This window comes from Hippocampus bargibanti, linkage group LG19 (genome assembly GCF_051943395.1).
Source record: "Hippocampus bargibanti isolate YZ-2025 linkage group LG19, ASM5194339v1, whole genome shotgun sequence".
Taxonomy (NCBI): domain Eukaryota; kingdom Metazoa; phylum Chordata; class Actinopteri; order Syngnathiformes; family Syngnathidae; genus Hippocampus; species Hippocampus bargibanti.
In genome coordinates, this window is record NC_142752.1 from 1,665,941 (window position 1) to 1,685,497 (window position 19,557).

At 41.7% G+C, this 19,557-nt stretch overlaps 2 protein-coding genes across 2 annotated transcripts; one reads left to right on the forward strand and one right to left on the reverse strand.

Moving 5' to 3' along the window:
- The first annotated feature begins 636 nt into the window (after positions 1-636).
- lft1 (lefty1) lies at positions 637-4,109 on the forward strand. The gene is made up of 4 exons (XM_089022058.1): positions 637-1,257; positions 1,376-1,622; positions 1,734-1,976; positions 3,641-4,109. The coding sequence occupies exons 1-4, from the start codon at positions 993-995 to the stop codon at positions 3,963-3,965; spliced, it is 1,080 nt and encodes a 359-aa protein (XP_088878184.1). The 5' UTR covers positions 637-992; the 3' UTR covers positions 3,966-4,109.
- Positions 4,110-8,056: 3,947 nt separating this feature from the next.
- hnrnpub (heterogeneous nuclear ribonucleoprotein Ub) lies at positions 8,057-18,740 on the reverse strand. The gene is made up of 14 exons (XM_089022261.1): positions 18,023-18,740; positions 16,883-16,997; positions 15,122-15,201; positions 13,836-13,975; positions 13,668-13,767; positions 12,843-12,955; positions 12,491-12,754; positions 12,287-12,406; positions 11,302-11,430; positions 11,042-11,210; positions 9,819-10,097; positions 9,408-9,739; positions 9,203-9,331; positions 8,057-8,652 (listed from the first exon to the last, which is right to left on the reverse strand). The coding sequence occupies exons 1-14, from the start codon at positions 18,591-18,593 to the stop codon at positions 8,602-8,604; spliced, it is 2,592 nt and encodes an 863-aa protein (XP_088878387.1). The 5' UTR covers positions 18,594-18,740; the 3' UTR covers positions 8,057-8,601.
- Between the last annotated feature and the right edge of the window lie 817 nt (positions 18,741-19,557).

Genomic DNA, 19,557 nt, shown 5'->3' on the forward strand with positions numbered 1-19,557 from the left:
CAATACAAAATAAAATAAATAAATAGTACAACATAAAAATTAAATAATAAAATACAAAATACGATACAATACAATATAGATACAAAATAAAGTACAATACAAACAAAATAGAATAAAAATCAAATAAAAAAATAAAAAAGTACTAAATGAAAATTAAAAAATAAATAATAACATACAAAATACAATAAAATAAAAGATAAAATAAAATGAAAAATAAGTATACATGAAAATTAAATTAAAAAAGGCTAAATAAAAAAGACAATACAAATAACATACAATAAAAACTATATAAAAAAAAGTACAAAATATAAATGAAATAATAAAATACAAAATACAATACAAGATAAATACAAAATACAATACTGTACTATACAAATAAAATACAAGATAAAATAAAATGAAAAATAAGTACAGATGAAAATGAAATTAAAAAAATGAAGATTACATTTAAGAAAACGCTAAATAAAAAAAATACAAAATAAATTACAATACAAATAAAATACAATAGAATAAATAAATAAAAAGTACAAAATAAAAATTAAAACATAAATAATAAAATACAAAATACAATAAAATAAAAGCTAAAATACAATGAAAAATAAGTATGAATAAAAAATAAATCAAAAAACGCTCACTAAAAGAATACAAAATAAATTACAATACAAATAAAATACAAAAAAACATAACAATACATTGAAATGCATGGGGTGAGATACATATTGATAACGTCACATATTTTGAGGTGATTTTATTTACTTTAGGACTGAAAACAAATGTAATGTTTGAAGTATGGCCACTTGGATATCCTATTTAGGATCGGGGTGGGAGGGGGGGGCTTGCATTGTCGCACCTTTGTCCCGATAAGCCTCCCTGCCCCCACAGTGTCAACGCCTGGGACGGCCGCGACATATAAAAGGAGGGCTACTGTCCATCTCGGATTTGACTCCCGCTACCGTGCGTCTCCTTATCGCCATCTTTCCCCCTCCTTCCTCATGGATTTCCTCCGCGCGTGTGTGCTGTGCACCGTCGTCCTCGGCTTGACCAAGGCTTTTACGCACGAGGATATGAAGGAGGCGCTTTTACGCAAACTGGGCCTGGATGAGGTTCCAAAGATCCACAAAAGGGATTTGGAGAATTTGGTTATCCCGGTTCACGTCAGAAATAAATACTTATCAATGCTGAAAATGCACCACAGCAGGAGACGCCGAGCTCTGCCGAGCTTGGCCGGCATTTTGAGAGGAATTCCCGGCAGCGCTGGTAAGAATTTATCATTGGTCATTCGACACATTCAGAGTTTAGCGGTTCGTCATCGCTGTGCGTAAATTACGCGCGAATCTCACTCACGACAATCCCTCGATGTAACTTTTCTTGGTAGACATTTCCGGCGAATATGTCTACTCCGACACCACCCGGCACCGGATGGTTTTCGATATGGAATCAATGATCCCGGAAAACAGCGAGGTGACCATGGCCGAGCTGAAACTCTACCAAAAGGCGTCGTACTCCAAACGACTGGCGATGGACAAAAAGAACCACCGGACGATCACCAACGCCCGAGTCAGCATCTATTGGATCGAGGAACTTCCCAACGGATCCAACCGCAGCTCGCTCGTGGACTCGCGGTGAGACGCCAACCCCCCCGAAAAAAAAATGGGGGTTTCCCTTCAGTTATCTCCAACTTTAATTACGCGTGGAATGGAATCAGGAAATCTAATTAAGCGTAATTGTCACAGGTTGATCCCCATTGACGAAACGGGCTGGAAGAGCTTTGATGTGACCCAGGCGGTGCATTATTGGTCTGAGACGCAAGGGCAGAAGACGCCCATGCACCTGGAGGTGTGGATCGAGGGCGAGAGACCCGGCAGCTACGCGGCGGAGGTGGCCAAAAGTGTGCGCTTTACCACCCAGGACCAGACGGGCAACACCTTGGGAAAACCCGAACTCGTCCTCTACACACTCAACCTCGAAGAATACGGGTAAGACACACACCACCCCCCCTCACTCACTCACTCCACCCGGCTTTTGAAATACAGGATTTTGTGGCAATGTGACAATTAGCCTGAGAAACCCCCCCTCAACACACCCTTTTTATCATCAAAAATGACGTTTACCTGTCACCTTTTGCCCCCCAACCCCCATTTGGCGTTTAATTTGAAATAAATCCACACGCGAATTCGTTTATTGCATTGGACGTCAACAAAATGTTTCGATGCTATTAGCATAAATACCCCCCGCTATTTTCTTACTTTTATCTATATGTGAAGTGGAAATATATTGAATGCAAATATATTTGAACTTATTTTTAGTTTTGAGAGATAACGATAATAATAAATATAATACATTGTATTTAGAAGCGCTTTTCGAAACTCTAAAGGACGTAGCTAGCTAGCTAGCTAGCAAGCTAGATAGCAAATCGATTGCAAATATCTAACGAGCTAGCTAGCTAGATTATAATAATAAAACGTTTCATTTCAAGCGACTTTCAAAGCTCTCAAGGACACTTTACATATGATTATTACATATTATTTTTTGCATTTTCTGTGTAGCAATCTCTCTCGTTTCTATTTATAATTGTATTTGTATTTTGTATTTGTTATTATATTTTATTTATTATAGTACCTATGCTTGTCTGTGACTGTAAAGTGTCGTTGAGAGCTTTGAAAGGCACTTAAAATGTAATGTATTGTTATTATTATTATTATTTTCAGTCATAGACAAGCATAGGTACTATAATAAATAAAATACAATCAAAAATAGAATACTATAAATAAAATACAGTTATAAATAGGAACAAGAGAGAGCTACACGGAAGATAGCAAATAGGTAGCGAACAGCTAGCTTGATAGCTAGCGAGACAGCTAGTGAGATAATAATAATAATAATAATAATAATAATAATAATATGCATTTCAATCATAGCTGGATAGCGAGATAAATAAAAACAAGTGAAGAGAGGAATAAATAAATAAGAATAAAGTGAAGAGAAAAGACAAAAAAAACAAAATGGGATGAAAATTGAGGCAAAAAGAATGAAAAAAAAGTGAAAAACTGAAATGCAGCGTAAGAAACCTTAGACTTTCATCTTTCATCTGAAAAAAAGACATAATTCCTAATTATGCTTTTTTACTAGCACATAATTTGCGGTCATGTGACTTGACTTAGGAAAGGAGATAGGACTATTTTATAAATGCACATTCCTAAACATTCAATGTTTATTATTCTCCACTCATTTATGTGTCTAAACTTAGTCTAAGTTGTTATGATATATATATATATATATATATATATATATATATATATATATATATATATATATATATATATATATATATATATATATATATATATATATGTGTGTGTGTGTGTGTAGTTTACCTTATAACTTTACGTATTTGCAGTGTGCACTGCAAAAGGATCTGTATTTTCACTGTATTTTTTTTTCTGTGCGAGTGAGCAGCGGCAGCCAATCCATTGAAATCATTTGTTTGTAACATTTTTTTTTTGGTAGAACCCCTCCAACAACAACAAAAAAACTCAAAATGGCGGCACAAGCGACCCCCATGACCCCCATTTGCGATCAAAATTCCAACACACATCAATCAAAATGACCATCTAACCTCTTATTTTTTTTGCCCTTGCAGCTCTCGCGGCGACTGCGATGCCAACCAAAGCAAAGGCACCTGTTGTCGGGAGCAACACTTCATCAACTTTCGCGCTCTGACGTGGACTCAATACTGGATCATGGAACCATCGGGTTACCAGGCCTTCAGGTGCACCGGAAGCTGCAGGCAACCCAAGCACAATTACGGCTACGGCGAAAGGAGGTGCGCCGTTTCGGAAAGCGCCCCTTTGCCAATCATGTACTTGGTGAAAAAGGGTGATTACACCGAAATCGAAGTGGCGGAGTTTCCTAATATGATCGTGGAAAGGTGCGCGTGCACCATGGACCACGTCTCCATCGTGTAAAAAAAAACGTGAAAAAATGGCCACCGAACAAGTACTTCCTATTTAAAACGGACAATCACCCGGGAGTGACCACACACTCCTTTAGAGAGCACTTTTTTTTGGGATGTAGATTTTGTACAGGTTGAAATAAACTATTTTCTTTCACTACGAGTCCTCCATTCATGAATCTCAACCCCCGTCCCGCCGAGGGGGGGGTGGTAATGGCGCTACTAGCTTACCCATTCACATTCATGATCACGTTCAAGCGCAATTGCAAGACAGTCGCCTGGACACGCCTGGACACGCTTGTAGGAACGTTTTATTTGCAGTGGGCGGGCAAGATTACGCAAGCTAGTCGCATGAACTGATAATATAATATAATAATAATAATAATAATACAATACAGAGCTAATAGATAGCTATCATCACATAATACTACATAGCACATTCAACTCGCTAGCTAATAATAATAATACATTGTATTTATAAGTGCCTTTCAAAGCTCTCAAGGACATAGCTAATAGATAACTAGCTAGCTAGGTAGCTAATAGCTAGCTAGCTTTACGCTATACTACTTAGCACATTCAACTAGCGAGCTAATACATAGCTACTAATCAATACATTGTATTTATAGGCACCTTTCAAAGCTCTCAAGGACAGAGCTAATTGATAGGTAGCTATATAGCTAATAGATAGCTAGCTTTACATTATACTACTTAGCATATTCAACTAGCTAGCTAATAGAGAGCTACTAATAATGCATTGTATTTATAGGCGCCTTTCAAAGCTCTCAAGGACATAGCTAATAGATAACTAGCAAGCTAGATAAATATATAGCTAATAGCAAGCTAGCTTTACACTATACTACTTAGCACATTCGACTAGTGAGCTAATAGATAGCTACTAATAATAATAGATCTTATTTAAAAGCTCATGTCAAAGCTCACAAGGACATAGCTAATAGCTAACTAGCTCGGTAGATATCTAATCGCAAGCTAGCTTTAAACTATACTACTTCGCACACTCACCTAGCGAGCTAATAGATAGCTAAGTGCCTTTCAAAACTCTCAAGGTTACTTTACAGTCACAGGATAGGATTTTTTATGGGTGAGCAGTGGCAGCGACACAGCTAGATATCTAGCCAGATAGCTAATAGATAGCTATTACCCACGGAGAAAAAATATGTCAAGGAAATTATTATTATTTTATTATTATGGTTATTATGATCTATCTAGCTAGCTGCCTATCCATTTGCTATCTATTAGCTATCTGGCTGGCTATCTATTAGCTATACGGCTATCTAGCTACATATCTAGCTGTCTATTAGCTATCTCTTGGCTATCTATTAGCTACCTAGCTTTCTATCTATTTGAGTTACTTCCAGGTTGAGCTCACCCACAGAAAAAAACTTATCCTGTGACTGAAAAGTGACCTTGAGAGTTTTGAAAGGCGCTTATAAATGAAATGGATTATTATTATTATATTAGATAGCTAGCCAAATAGCCAGCTAGATAGCGGAGTCGTTGCGAGTTGACGTCAGGGTCAAACATAGACAAAAAGATTGTTTGCTGTCTGGGTAGGAAGGGGAAGCAGGAGGGGGGGGGGTTGTCATTCGCTAATATGCTGCTGACGGAGGTAAACGAAGCCAAGAGGCCACCTACTAATGAGGAGGAATTGTCTGTCTGCAAGGGAAGTGGATTCCACATCTCCCTTTTGGGCAATGGCGGGAGGTCAAAAGAAGGAAAACAGCTGGCGCTATGAAAGTTGCTGGAATATTTAATATATATCAATATACTTGAACTTGCCATTCACAAATGTATTTGGGAATAAAAAAAGACGGCGTAGAGCGCCATTCTCGAATTTGTTCTGCTTTTGTTGTGTTTTTTTTTTCATACTCGGGTGCTGATTAAGCGCTGGTCAGACCTCTGGCAATGTATTTTCCCTTCCATGAGGGGGCAGCATTTCCCTTTAGTCCATGTTAACGCTTTGTTCCAGCTTCAGCTGTTGTTAAATCGCCATATAAACCAATATATTATTATTATTAATAATAATAATAATAATAACACATATGGCTATCTAGATAGTTAGCTAACTGTCTAGCTGGCTATCTATTTGCTATCTATTGGCTATGTAGCTGGCTATTTATTAGCTATGTGACTATCTAGCTAGTTAGCTAGCTGGCTATCTATTAGCTATCTGTTAGCTCACCGGCTAGCTTTCTATCTATTTGAGTTACTTCCGGGTTGAGTGAACGCTGACGCATGTGGCTGCCGCTTCTCACCCGCAGAAAAACCGATCATGTGACTGACATTATGAAAGGAAGAGGAAAGAAAGAAAACACAAAAAATAACTAAATAAATACAAATAATATGACAACACAAAGACACAGTCATTCATTCTTCAGCACTTGCTGTACTCTCTTTGTGACATGAAGCAGTTCTAGATGAAAGAGGAGAGGATCTATTCAGCAGTGGATCAGGGACGTCATGGTGGAATGTGCACATCTACTACAAGCTAAATGCCTCGGTTTGCAACCGAAAATGGTTTCTCCGGTAAACTAAGCGAACATGAATGCACCACTCGACTCCCCCTTTGGAAAATGTTTCGGTTTTCGACCAAATTGTGACATGAAGCAGTTCTAGACGTTAAGAGGAGAGGCGAGATTGTACAAAAATGCAACGTTAGCGACACCAAGCTAACGAGTTTTGTATTTGTTTTCAATAATTTAAATCAATGACAAAAAGGAGATAAAAAATCCAAAAGGCATCATAAACGCAGCAGGCTAGCATTGCACTCCTACTTGAGCATTGTTATTGTACCGTTTTAGCTATTTTTCAGTCTGCTAGGAAGAAAATATTTCCACGATACCAAATATAAATGCAAAACCATCAATGTATTTAAAATGCACTTTAAATTTACAACCTTTGTTTTGCTGTTCATTTACTCACTCAAATCTTTCAATGGATTGTTTCAGGCTGCTATGGAGTTCGCTGATGAGCTAATCGTCCCCTATGACCCGGAATAGCCTGTAACATAAGAAAAAGAAATTAATTATCACAACCATTTTATTTTATTTTTACAATAAAGTTCAACATCTTACAAATATATCGATCGAATTGTCATAAAAAAAAACGAGACCATCGAACGTAATGAAATATTTAGAATCAGATTTATTTTCAAAGCACGCCATCTTGTGGCTCTGAAAAGTAAGTGCTTGGTATTTTGGATTGGATGTACAGTTACCTTTATTCGTCTCGCAGTGGAGAAAATGACATTTCACAGCAAGTTATGAAGGGAAAGAAAGAAATAGAAAAATAAAATACAGGAGCTGCCGGAAAGGGAGACAATCTCGCGTCGCCATTTGATGACGTCACGTTGTTTTCATTTGAAATACTGTACTACTGTACTGGTAATTCTAATATCATTCGGTTCCCAAAAATATGAAATATTGTCACTAATAATCAAATCATTAGTTTACAAAATCTACCTTAAATATTCAACCCATAACAGAAGAAAGGCAGCACTTATAAAAGCATATAATTCAATCTCAAGCGAACTCTCTCCCCACTAAATCCAAAACTAATAATAATAATAATAAATTTCATTTATAAGCACAACAGCAGAAGTTTTTCTGTTGGTGAGCATCGGCGGCCACACGAGCCAGCATTCACTCAACCCGTAACTAACTCAAATAGATAGCTAGCCACCCAGCTAATAGATAGCTACTACTACTACTACAAATGCATTGTATTTGGAAGAGCCTTTCAAGTGTCAAGGACATAACTAATAAATAGCTAGATTACTATATAGCTAATAGGTGGCTAATTTTACATATTACTTGGCACATTCATCTAGCTAGCTAATAGAGCTACTACTAATACATTGTATTTATAAGCGCCTTTCAAAGCTCAAGGATATAGCTAATAGCTAGCTAGGTTTACACTATGCTACTTAGCTAATACATTGTGAGAGTGGCTGCCTTTCCAGTAGTGTTGTTTTGTTTTTCTACTTCTTTCTATCTTTCATAACTTTGCTGCTGTCAAATGTAAGTTTCTCCACTGCGAGACAAATAAAGGTACATCCAATCATATCCAAAATTATAAACAAAGAGAAAACAAGCAAAATTGAGTTTATTTGAGCGCTAACAAAGATGGTTGACAAGTTTCGGAACAAATGGGAGGGGGCAGGGGGTGTTGTTGTTTTTATCTGGACGCTTCGCGTTGACTGAACAGCGTACACTAATAGTTTTCAGAAACCACAACGACAATGGATTCAACTACTACTCCACTCCAAAACTAATATTTACACTTCCTAGCAAAAAATAAGAAAATTAAAAAAAAAAAAAAAAAAAAAAAAAATGCACATCACTGGGGAAAAAAAGTAGCATTTTTTTTTATATTCGATACAACTTTTTAAAAACATGTCTTAAAAGTGGTGCAAAGTCAAAGAAATATACAACAACAAAAAAAAAGACAAGAAAAACAAAATGTAGTACACATCCCCCCCCCAAAAAAAATATTTCCTCTCTCTGAAGTGGAATGTTGACCACGTTGCTCGTCTTTAGCCCGCAGATTTTTGCCGTTCGTGATGATGATAAAGAAGATCCGTGGCTAGAGTGGTTTTCAGTGTGGCCACCAGTCCATTCGAACAAGTGTCCTCAGTAATAGTTGGGCTGATACTGTTGATTCCACGGCTTCTGATTCCAGAACTGGAAGAAACACATTTTCATAAGAATAATAATAATATTTCATTTATCAGCGCCTTTCAAAACTCTCAAGGTCACAGGAGAGGTTTTTCTGTGGGTGAGCAGCGGCAGCCACACGCGCCAGCGTTCACTCAACCCAATACAACTTAGCACATTCAACTAGCTAGCTAATTGAGAGCTACTAATACATTGCATTTAGAAGCGCCTTTCCAAACTCTCAAGGACATAGCTAATAGATAACGAGCTAGCTATATAGCCAATAACTAGCTAGCTTGACATTATACTAATTAGTTCACTCAACTAGCTAGCTAATAGAGATCTACTAATAATACAATTTATAAGCGCCTTACAAAGCTCTCAATGACATAGCTAATAGAAAGCAAGCTAGCTATATAGCTAATAACTCGACAGATTTACATTGTACTACTTAGCACATTCAACTAGCTAGGTAATAGATAACTACTAATATTAATACATTGTATTTATAAGTGCCATTTTGTTTTTTTTTTAAAAGACACGAGCAAGCGCTAGCGACGCATTTTGTCACACTGACCCCTTGTTGCCAACTCTGGTTGAAAGCCTGTGCCTTGTCCATCCCGTTCCTGTTGCCAAATCCGCCGCTGTTCCTGACGTTTTTGTAGCCAAAATGGCCTCTGCCGCCACCGCCGCCTCTCTGATGAAACTGCAAAGCGACGCACGATGAGGGTCAACAAGCGTTGGCGAACATTCACGAGACACGACGACGAACGGCCGCTAACCTGGTTGTGATGATGTCCCCTATTTCCGCCGCGACCCATGCCGCCGCCGCCGCCACCCCTGTTCATGTTGCCGCGGTTCATGGGACCCCCCCTGCCCATGTGTCCGCCTCTGCCGCCCCGGTTATCCCTCATGGAGCCGCCCCGGGGGGACCTGCCTCGGGGGGAGCCGCCCCGGGGGGACCCGCCTCGGGGGGATCCGCCCATGTTGGGACGGGGGGCGTTCATGCCGCTGCGGTGGATGTAGGGGCGCGGGTAGGGGGAGCCGCCCCTGTATGTCGGGGGGGCCAAGAATTCGCGAGGGGCGCGGGGGTACCTGTCGCGGGGGTTGGGGCCTATCCACAGAAAAAAAAAAAAAAAACATCAACCGCCGGCACGGCGACGACACCCGCCGTCGGCGAACACGGCACTCACCTCCTCTGAAGTTGCCTGGGTTTTGGTAGCCCACGCGATTGTCGCCGCCGCCGCCGCCGACCCAATGCGAGACCCCGCCGTATCGGCTCGAGTGGCTCTTGCCTCCGCGGCCACCTCGTTTGGGCGTGCCGCCTCCCTGGTTGGGTTTCTTTTCGGCGGGGAGGGCGTTCTTGCTTTCTTCTTTGTACGTTTCCAAAAGTTTGGCGGCGGCGTCCTTCGCCAGCTCGGGGAAGAGAACCTCGTCAAAGCTCTCGCCCTCCACGGGGAAGGATAAGAAGTCTGTGGATCAAAATAGAGAGGCAGACGACACAGAGAGTGAGAAAATGGATAGAAAACAGTGAATTTTGGACTTATTTCAACTTTATTGATAGTTCAAAGGCAGAGTGAAGACTGCAAGGTTAAAATATCTCCACAAATAACCCGCACAAGCCATCTGTACACTTGATGCCAAAAGCTGTCAACTCAGCTAAACAGAAGACAATTGATGAGGAACTAGGTAAAATTATCGCAGAGAAAACACGGCAACTTCACTCGGATATTGTCAAGAGGCAACCTGGAAGTTGGCCATCCATCGATGATTTCAAGGCCAGCTACAGATGGTTTGAGAACTTTTAAGCGTCGTACGGGGATTCATAGTGTCATTCGTAATGGTGAGGTCGCCACTTCTGACGATAAAGCTGACAAGGAATCATTCCTCAAGATGGCCACTCCAGTCCATCAAGCCATCAACGACCATCGCGAAGGTAAATAAAACGACTATTCTATTTGCCTAGCTATGCAATAGCTATCTATTAGCTGTTTAGCTGGCTAGCTAGCTTTCCATCTATTGGCTAGCTATCTATTTGAGTTACTTTGGGGTTGAGTGAACGCTACCGCGTGTGGCTGCCACTGCTAACCGACAGTAAAAAACTGATCCCGTAACTGTAAAGTGACCTTGAGTTTTGAAAGGAGCTTAGAAATGAAATGTATTATTATACAGTATAGTCTATTTATTTAATTACAATACCATAGCACATTTATTATAAATAAAATAATATATATTTTGTGTAATTTTAAGGCTCAGAGAATTAGAAAGTAGAAAAGGATGTTTTATGGGGACCTGGGATCGGATTATTCTCATTTTAATGGTTTCCCATGGGAAATTAATGTTTGGCATCCACACTTTTCGCCTTACACACTCAAGGTATTCGTCCCGTAATCGTCTGGACTTTGTCGTTTTTCACCTTTCATCTTGAGCAACGCGTGTTCGGGGATTTCTTTTCCGTCACTCATGGTCTTCTTCTGAAGCCTCTCCATGTAGTCCTCGTCCGAGGGGAAGACCACCACGGCTTTGCGGCGGAAGCCGGCAAACAAACATATCTTTCGCTTCTGGCCGAGAGCAGACAGGTTGGTCTGAATAAAAAAAAAAAAAAAAAAGAGGGGGCGAGGGGGTCAAAGTTGACGTTTGCGTTCGTACACGCGCTAACGGACGCAAAAGGCTTACGTGATCCAGGATGTAGTTTCTTTTCTTGCGGGCGGCGATTTCAATGAATTTTGCCAAAAAGATTGGTGCACGCTGGGAAACGATTTGCAATTTTTTGTTTTCTTTCGGTGGCAGATACGGGGTGCTGATCTGTCGTACAAAGTTCAAGAAAAAAAAAAACAACAACAACCTTTATGATCATGATTGAATTTATCCGGGAATTGAAAAGCAGGACGTGGAGCGCCATTTGCGAATTTGTCCGTTTTTTTCCCCCATGCTTTGGTGCCGATAAAGTGCTGGGCATGGCCTCTGACGATGTTTTTTTTTTCTTCTCCACAAGGTGGCAGCATTTCCCTTTTTCCATGTTAGCGCTTTGTTCCAGCTTCAACTGTTGTTAAAGCGCGATATAAATCAATATGTATTGTATCGTATTGCCTTTTCTACATCCACCACCATTTCAATGTCAGGTAACTACAGACCCATATAACTTAGGAATTAACTCTTATTTCTAATGAAAGCAGAGAGTCTAAGGTTTCTCACGCTGCACTGAATGTTTATGTAGACCTAAAACATTCCATGTTAGCACTTTGTTCAAGCGCGATATAAACCAATATGGAATGTATTGCATTGTAATGTGTAAAGCTGCCCCCATTTCAAACTCAGATAAGTCCAGACCCATATAACTTGGGAATTAACTCTTTTTCTGATGAAAGAAGTCTAATGTTTTTTTACGCTGAATTATCTAATATTATCTTACGCTTGTTATCTAGCTAGCTACTGTATCTATTAGCTATCTACTATTCGCTAGCTAATAGCTAGCTTTCTATCTATTTGAGTTATTCCGGGTTGAGTGAACACTGACGCATGTAGCTGCTGCCGCTGCTCACCCACAGACAAAAATATCCTGTGACTGTAAAGTGTCCTTGAGAGTTTTGAAAGGCGCTTAGAAATGAAATGTATCATTATTACTATTACAAAGAAAAAAAAAACATTCATGCCAACTGACCATCATCTTCTCCATGATAGTTTCACTCCCCATGATGTAATACTTCCCAGGATTCTCCTGGATGTGGTTCTTCACCCACGTGCTCTTGCCAGCACCCGGCAGGCCAACCATCATGATGATCTTCGGCAAGCAACACACACACACACACACAAGGTGAGCACACACTCAAACGGCGATGTCCGTCAAAGCCATTTGGCGCCCTACCTCACAGTCGGCCTTCGTTGCAGGCGCGCGGGGCCCTCGGACGCGGTCGTCGACGGCAACCTGCTGCATGAAGGTGTACCCGGTGGGCGCGGGAAAGTACGGGGTCTCCATCTGCCCAAAGTTGAACTCCACGGCGCAGTTGTGGCACATGACGTGAGGGAAAAGATGGCAGCCGCTCAGCTCGTCCTTGGACACTCGGAACGCTTCCGCTGGCTTGCCGCCATTTTTGGAATAGGATAGAACCACCTCGTCGCCGTCAAAATCCTGAACAGAAATTAACGTTAGTTTTCTTACAAGTCGGCCATTTTAAAGGCACTCCGGCCAAACATGAAAGGGACTCAAAATGTTTTACGGCGAGACAGCAGATGACGTCGTTCTCATCGAAGGTTTTGCCAAAGTACTCCATCACGCCGTTGGTCATCTTCTTGCCTTTGGTCGAGTAAGCGAACGAATGGATGCCGTCACCTAAAGCAGAGGCGTCAAAGTCAAGGCTCGGGGGCCAAATCTGGCCCGCCGCAGCGTATTATTCGGCCCGTGTAAGCAAATCAAACTTGTGAGACTTTACGAAACCAGCTAAAATCCCAACCGAAATTTAAAATTATCCAGGTGTCAAAGTCGAGGCGCAGGGGCCAAATCTGGCCCGGCACGGCATATTATTCAGCCCGTGAAAGTAAATCAAACTTGTGAAATTTCATGAAGCTAGCTAAAGTCCCAACCCAAATTTCAAATGATCGAGGTGTCAAAGTTAAGGCTCGGGGGCCAAATCTGGCCCACCACATCCTATTATTCGGCCCATTAAGGCAAATCTAAATTGTGAAATTTCACGATGCTTGCTAAAGTCCCAACCAAAATGTTAAATTATCAAGGGGTCATAATCAAGGCTCGGGGGCCAAATGTGGCCCGCCTTATCATTTTATTCGGCCCTCGAAAGCAAATCCAACTTGTGAAATTTCATGCTTGCTGAAGTTCCAAACAAAATTTCAAATCGTCGTATAAAAACCACAATAAAAGGCATTATTCTTGACTTCACATTCGAAAACAAGTTATTCATTAATTTAGTGTGCATTCTGTATGTAATACAGTATGTAAAACATTTTCATTGACGCGCATTCCATTTTGGATTGTGATAATGGCAAACAAAGACCCCAAAAAGAGACGCCCAAACGAGGAAACCCACCGAGTAGCAGCGACGACGCCATCGACGACCAGCCGACCTGCACGCCGTTGATTTGCAGGTTCTTAATGGGAATGTGCTTCACTTGAATTTTTTCCGTGATCTGCCAGACAAATAACAGTCAGCCATTTTTTCTCAGCGGTGGCGGCAAACTTCTCCGTCTCAAATCACCTTCACTTCATAGCAGACTTTGCCTTGGTTGACGCCGTGGGTGGCCTTGCCTCCGGACCACAGGTAGGCGAAATTCTCCATGGTGAGCGACGAGGCGCTAAAGCGGTTGCGCGACACCTTAAAATGCAGGTCGCAGTTGTCTTCGGGAGAAAAGGACAAAATACGTCAACGGCCACGTTTCACATAATAAATAATAATACCGTACTTTCCTCATACAATGATACCTCGGCTAACGAACGCTTTAGCTAATGAATTTTTTCCGCCTTGCGAACATTAAATTTGCGAGAATATAATCTTGGCATACGAACTAGTTTTCGGGAAACACAACGGCTGGCGGACTAGTTTTTGGCAGAAGAACACAAGAGCACACGGCCGAACAGCACCACCGTGGCTGCCGGACTACTTTTTCCACAGCCACTTTCTTTCAGTGCAGACGTGGTTTGTTATCGTGTGGAGTACTTTTGCTTTTTTTTTGGGACAGAAAAAGACCCCACCACAGGCTAGTGTTTAGCCGAACAGTACACAAAATAAAATTACTGTCAAGCAGAAGATCGAAAAACACGAACGAGATGTGTGTCCCAGTAGCAGTATGCTAAGTCGACCATTGCTACGTGTGGCTGAGGGTGTTTCTGTGTTGTCTAAGCAACGATCTCAGGCAATAGAAGGGCTTGAAAAACGTCTGTTGATTCGGATTAACGAAAAACAGCAAGTAGGGGACAGTGTGAGTGAGAGTATTATCGCCGAGAAAGCACAGCAACTTCCCTCGGATATCAAGAGGCAAGACTATCTTCTTTCATCACAAAAAAAAGTTAATTCCTAAGTTATATGGGTCTGGAGTTATCTGAGCTTGAAATGGGGTCAACTGTACAAATTACAATGCAATACATCCATATTGATCTATATCGGGCTTTAAGAAAGCGCTAACATGGAAGGTGACTCTCCTTCCTAACAGCGATGCCCTGCCTCCTACTCATCAAGCCATCAACGACCATCAATAGGGTATATTTTGTGTAGTTTTAAGGCCTATTTAGTTGAAAATTATGTTTTTTTTTTTATGGGGACCTGGAAAGGGATTATTCTCATTTGTAATGTATTTATAAGTGCCTTTCACAATTGACCAATGGTTCGTTACCTCTCAATCTGCCAGTGTGGGGAAGTACGCACACGCCTTATGAGCATAAACCAATTTCACATCATTGTGGACTTTATACCAGCGCAGACTCACATTTATGATTTCCCAAAGATAAAACAAATTCCATTTTTTTTTTTTAAATTCCGTGACTTACAGTTGTCCAGGCGGACGTTGTTGTCATCAAGCTCTTCATCGTCCTCCTCCAATGGGGGTATGGGGGACTTAGATGAGGCCCTGTGAGGGAGGGGTGGGAAGACCAGACATGTTTAGTTGGATTATTATGATGGACATTTGAAATGCACGGGCACCAATTGCTCAAAAGAATCCTCAGACCCTATTAAGGGCAGCGCCGCATATCGTGATCCCGGATAGAACACTTACCTTGGAGCATCCAGTGAAATCTAAATATAAGAAAGACAACAGCACCAGCACAATAGAAAATATTGAGATCAATTCCAGGAGAGGCGCACGGACGGACGTCAATATCGTTTTTTTTTTTTACATTTTGCAGGACGTGGCTCGGCAATCCGAATTGGTACTGAGAAACCTAAAATCTTGACCTAGCATGCTAGCGCAAATGGTGAATACAGGTAACATCCGATTTGCGATCGGCTCAATTTACGACCGCCCGGACTTATGACCACGACATACAGATGCTATTTTTAGAGTTCTAATTCTACGCCTGGCACCGCAACACGTACAACAATTTTGGCCACCCAGCCAGCATCCGTAATAGTATTATCATCTCACTCTCGCACAGCAATCGACCGTGTGATGGCACCAAAAGGGGGAGTTTGCCAGTCATTTAGCCGGCGAGTGTCTAGTCGACATTTTGAATGGATTTTGACTTACGACCATTTTAACTTACAACCGTTTGGTCGGAACGGAACTAGGTCGTAAGTCGGATGTGACCTGTAGGTCGAATGGGATTTTTCCAAGAAACACATTCACGTGGACTCCAGTATTGCTTCTTAAAAGATGCCGTTCTGTTATGAAAAATCACATTTGAGCCACGGAAAAAGGTTTTCGCTGAGCATTAATGTCTAAATTTGACAGTTACTCATCACGCCCAATCATCGGTGGCGGATATCAATCATCCGGGAGAAAAAAAAAACGATGACAGACATGCTCAGGGGTCTTTCGAAGGCCAATGGTGCGGCGATTTGATTAATAATCGATTGATTTTCTGCCGCAAAGAGTTCGACACAATGAGAAGAAGATATACGCGTACAGACCATGCATGATGTCATCAGCACAGGGAGAAAAATAAATACAAAATAACACATCACTTGTAACACATCATCCATCACACACACACACACGATCAATGACAGAAACACAAATATCATCACGACATCATACAAAGAGTGGGCAAACAATAAAAATTATTAACAAGAGCGAGGCAATCGATGGACGATCAAGAGCGAATTCCTTTGTGGACGTTTATAGACTTTTACAGTGTGCCTGCCCTCCTCCCGCATTTCTCAGCTACTACCCCGTTCAGACCCCCCCCCCTCCCAAACCCCTTCCATTGAGTGAACTGTGTACATCTGCTACATTCCTCTGGGTTCTCGGTGAGCAGCCTCGAATCACCTTGAGGACACAACTGACTTGGCAAAACATTTAAAGTGTCAAGTGGAGCAGATTTAAAGTGGACTTTTAGAGAGTCACTCCTGCTACAACAAAAATTGAAGAGCATTTTAAAACAATGTGTCAAATATGAATAAATGGTAAGGTTCTATGCGCAGCCGGGGATAGTCCCCAAAACAGGTGACAAAGTGATTATTTCTTGATCAAATGTTCTTGAAAGGCTAGCTATATATATATGTGCATCGGCACTTAAAGCCAATACAAAACAAAGCTAGGATGGCACTTCAGGGATGCTGAAGGCCATTTTGCTCTGTCCCATCCTTACCAGCTGCATTTGTTCTCTTCAATAAATTCAAAGAAGCCCCTTCCATGTTCCTCCCGGCGTCTCTTAACACCTTTCTTATTCTTCTCATCAGCATTCGTGTCTTTGTCCGCATACCCTTTGAAAATAGAACAAAGATATATAATGAGGTGCTCCTTTAAGAGAGGTCGGACTGGCAGTGGGGTTCTGGCCCACGAAGCCCGTTCAGTCAGTTACATAGCCGACCATCTTGTGATAAAGATATGGAAACACCTCATGTTATATGACACAAGAGTACAATCATGAGAATACAATTGTGATGACCAGAGTCGAATTACAATATAAGCTGGTCCCCAAATAAAATGCACATTTAAGAGCAGAGGTGGTGGGGCTTGGTGGGGTGGAGAAACAATTTCGTTTAGTATCATGAGAACAATGTAGCTACAGATGGTAGAAATTGAAGCTAGTGTGGGACAAGTATATTGTACTTTGAAGTAATGCATCATGCAAAGAAATGTGAGCCTGCTATGCTAACTGCCCTGACCCCCCGTTTCTTAGTTAGAATTAAAATGGCGGCTTCGAGCTGTAAAGTGTCCATTTTAACGTTCCAATTCGTCGAACCGCGGAGAACGTAATCACGCGCTGATTAAAGGTTGCATTTTAAAGCGCATTTTCATCATTGGGCGCAATTTACGAGTATCTTAAAAGCTCGAGATATTGCAAATATATCCCGAGAGCGTCTGCAGAAATCGAGGCGCGAAAGCTAACACGCTAACGCTAAATTAGCGTAAAACGATCACGAAGAAATGTGCGCTAAACGGCCGAATTAGGCGACAGTTACGCCGCCCGCCGTTTAATCGCCGCTCCCGGACAAAGAAAACGACGCTAACGAGTCAACTCGTGCAACGAATTCGTGTATTTTTTACGCAAGTCGCGTTACACTCAAAACGAGAATTTAACGGGATGCAACGCTGATGTTTACCCCGTTAAGCTAGCGTTTGCATTAGCAAAACTGCGTGATTCCGAAGCTAACGATTAGCTTAGTTAAGGTCACGTCGTCGAGTTCAACGTGGGCGCTCGGATTGTTTTATCCGAACAGGCTCTCCGTCGCTGTGGGTTCGAACATGTAGAGGGGGAGATAAAGAAACTCTCCACGCGACTCACACTCAGCTGCCTGCTCTTCTGGCTCATAGTCGTCTTCGTCTATTTTTTCCATGTCGTCCACATCTGGTTTGAGCATGGGATCCATCTCGTCGTCATCTTCCCCGTCTCCCATCTCCTCGTCCTCGACCGGAGCAGCAGGATCAGCGTCGGCGGTAGTAGGAGCATCAGCGTCGGCGGTAGTAGCAGCATCAGTAGCGGTTGCAACAGCGACGTCGCCATTGGGGTTCGCCCCGTTCTCTTCGGGTTTCGGCTCTACTTCGGGTTCCTCCTCGTTCGCCTCCATACTTTCGACGACCGGATCTTCTTGCTCTCCCGCTTCTTCTTCCCCCATGCATTCCGGTTCGGCGGCCTGCTCAAAGTCCTCATTCTCCTCTTCGACAGGCGCTTGCTCGCAGGCCACCGCGGCCTCCTCGGGAAGCGCGGCCTCTTCGGGAAGCGCGGCCTCCTCGTCCATCGCGGTTTGTAGGCGGTCCATCAGCTCGGCCTTCAGTCCCTTGTCGGAGAGACGACGCCTTTTCAGCTCGTCCTTCAGTTCGTTTACTTTCAACTTTTTGACGTTGATCGTACTCATCGCGAACGCTTTCGAGGGCGAAAATATTTTGGAATTAAAATGAAGAAATAAATAATCGAATGCCCTTTTGTTTAGCTTGAAAAAGAAACTGCGCCAAAATGCTGGCCGACTGGTAGCGCCTAGCGGTTGAGATGCGGGGGGGCGGGGCGATGTCACGTCATTACCGTATTGCCATGAGACAGCCTCAGTTTATTTATTGACATTTCACGTAATACTGCACTCCGGAGGCGCTTGCAAGCAAAAAAATCGCGCTCCCTCATAAGTATTGTGAAATTATGCTGTCTAAAAACATATTCGGTCATTGTTTTTGCAAAAACACTTTTAAAAAAAGTGCATTTATGTACTTCCGGGTCAATTGGTTCATGGCGACTCATGGGTATCCGATTGATACGACGCTACTACGGGGGAGGACATGGAAACTGGATTTCAGATCAAGAACAGATTTAATGTCTTTGGATTTTAGGCTAATTTCAGAGTAGAATTCTATTAAATTCGCGAACGGGTAAAAATGCTCCATGTTGTTTTCAGCTTCCCGGAAATCGCCCCGGAAGTAAACAAATAAATAAAAAACGTTGAATTAGCTTGCAAACATTGCAATTTCAAACGTTTACTCAGGCCCTACACAATAGTCATGCTTCTTATTTGCACACCCAGGGAAAAAGAATAAATAATTGAAGAAAAAAAAAATCGGTTAAGATATCGGCTTAGGCGATTAAGGGTTTAATGTCACTTTAAAATCAGAATTCTGAGGAAAAACAGTCTGATTTTTGCCAACCTTGTGCAGCTGCAGCATCAGAGCTTCTTATAATAATAATAATAATAATACATTTCATTTATAAGCACCTTTCAAAACTCTCAAGGTCACTTTACAGTCAGAAGTTTTTTTCCTGTGGGTGAGCAGCGGCAGCCACACGTCCCCAGCGTTCACTCAACCCGGAATAACTCAGATAGAAAGCTAGTTAAT

What these genes read in the sequence shown, in the direction of transcription:
- lft1 (XM_089022058.1), top strand. Translation starts at nt 993, where the DNA reads ATGGATTTCCTCCGCGCGTGTGTGCTGTGCACCGTCGTCCTCGGCTTG. An exon ending in AGGAATTCCCGGCAGCGCTG is followed by an intron (nt 1,258 to 1,375) that starts GTAAGAATTTAT and finishes TTTTCTTGGTAG; the next exon opens with ACATTTCCGGCGAATATGTC. An exon ending in CTCAACCTCGAAGAATACGG is followed by an intron (nt 1,977 to 3,640) that starts GTAAGACACACA and finishes TTGCCCTTGCAG; the next exon opens with CTCTCGCGGCGACTGCGATG.
- hnrnpub (XM_089022261.1), bottom strand. Translation starts at nt 18,593, where the DNA reads ATGAGTACGATCAACGTCAAAAAGTTGAAAGTAAACGAACTGAAGGAC. An exon ending in ACGTCATCTGCTGTCTCGCC is followed by an intron (nt 12,755 to 12,842) that starts GTAAAACATTTT and finishes ATTTCTGTTCAG; the next exon opens with GATTTTGACGGCGACGAGGT. An exon ending in CTATCATGGAGAAGATGATG is followed by an intron (nt 11,431 to 12,286) that starts GTCAGTTGGCAT and finishes TTTGTACGACAG; the next exon opens with ATCAGCACCCCGTATCTGCC.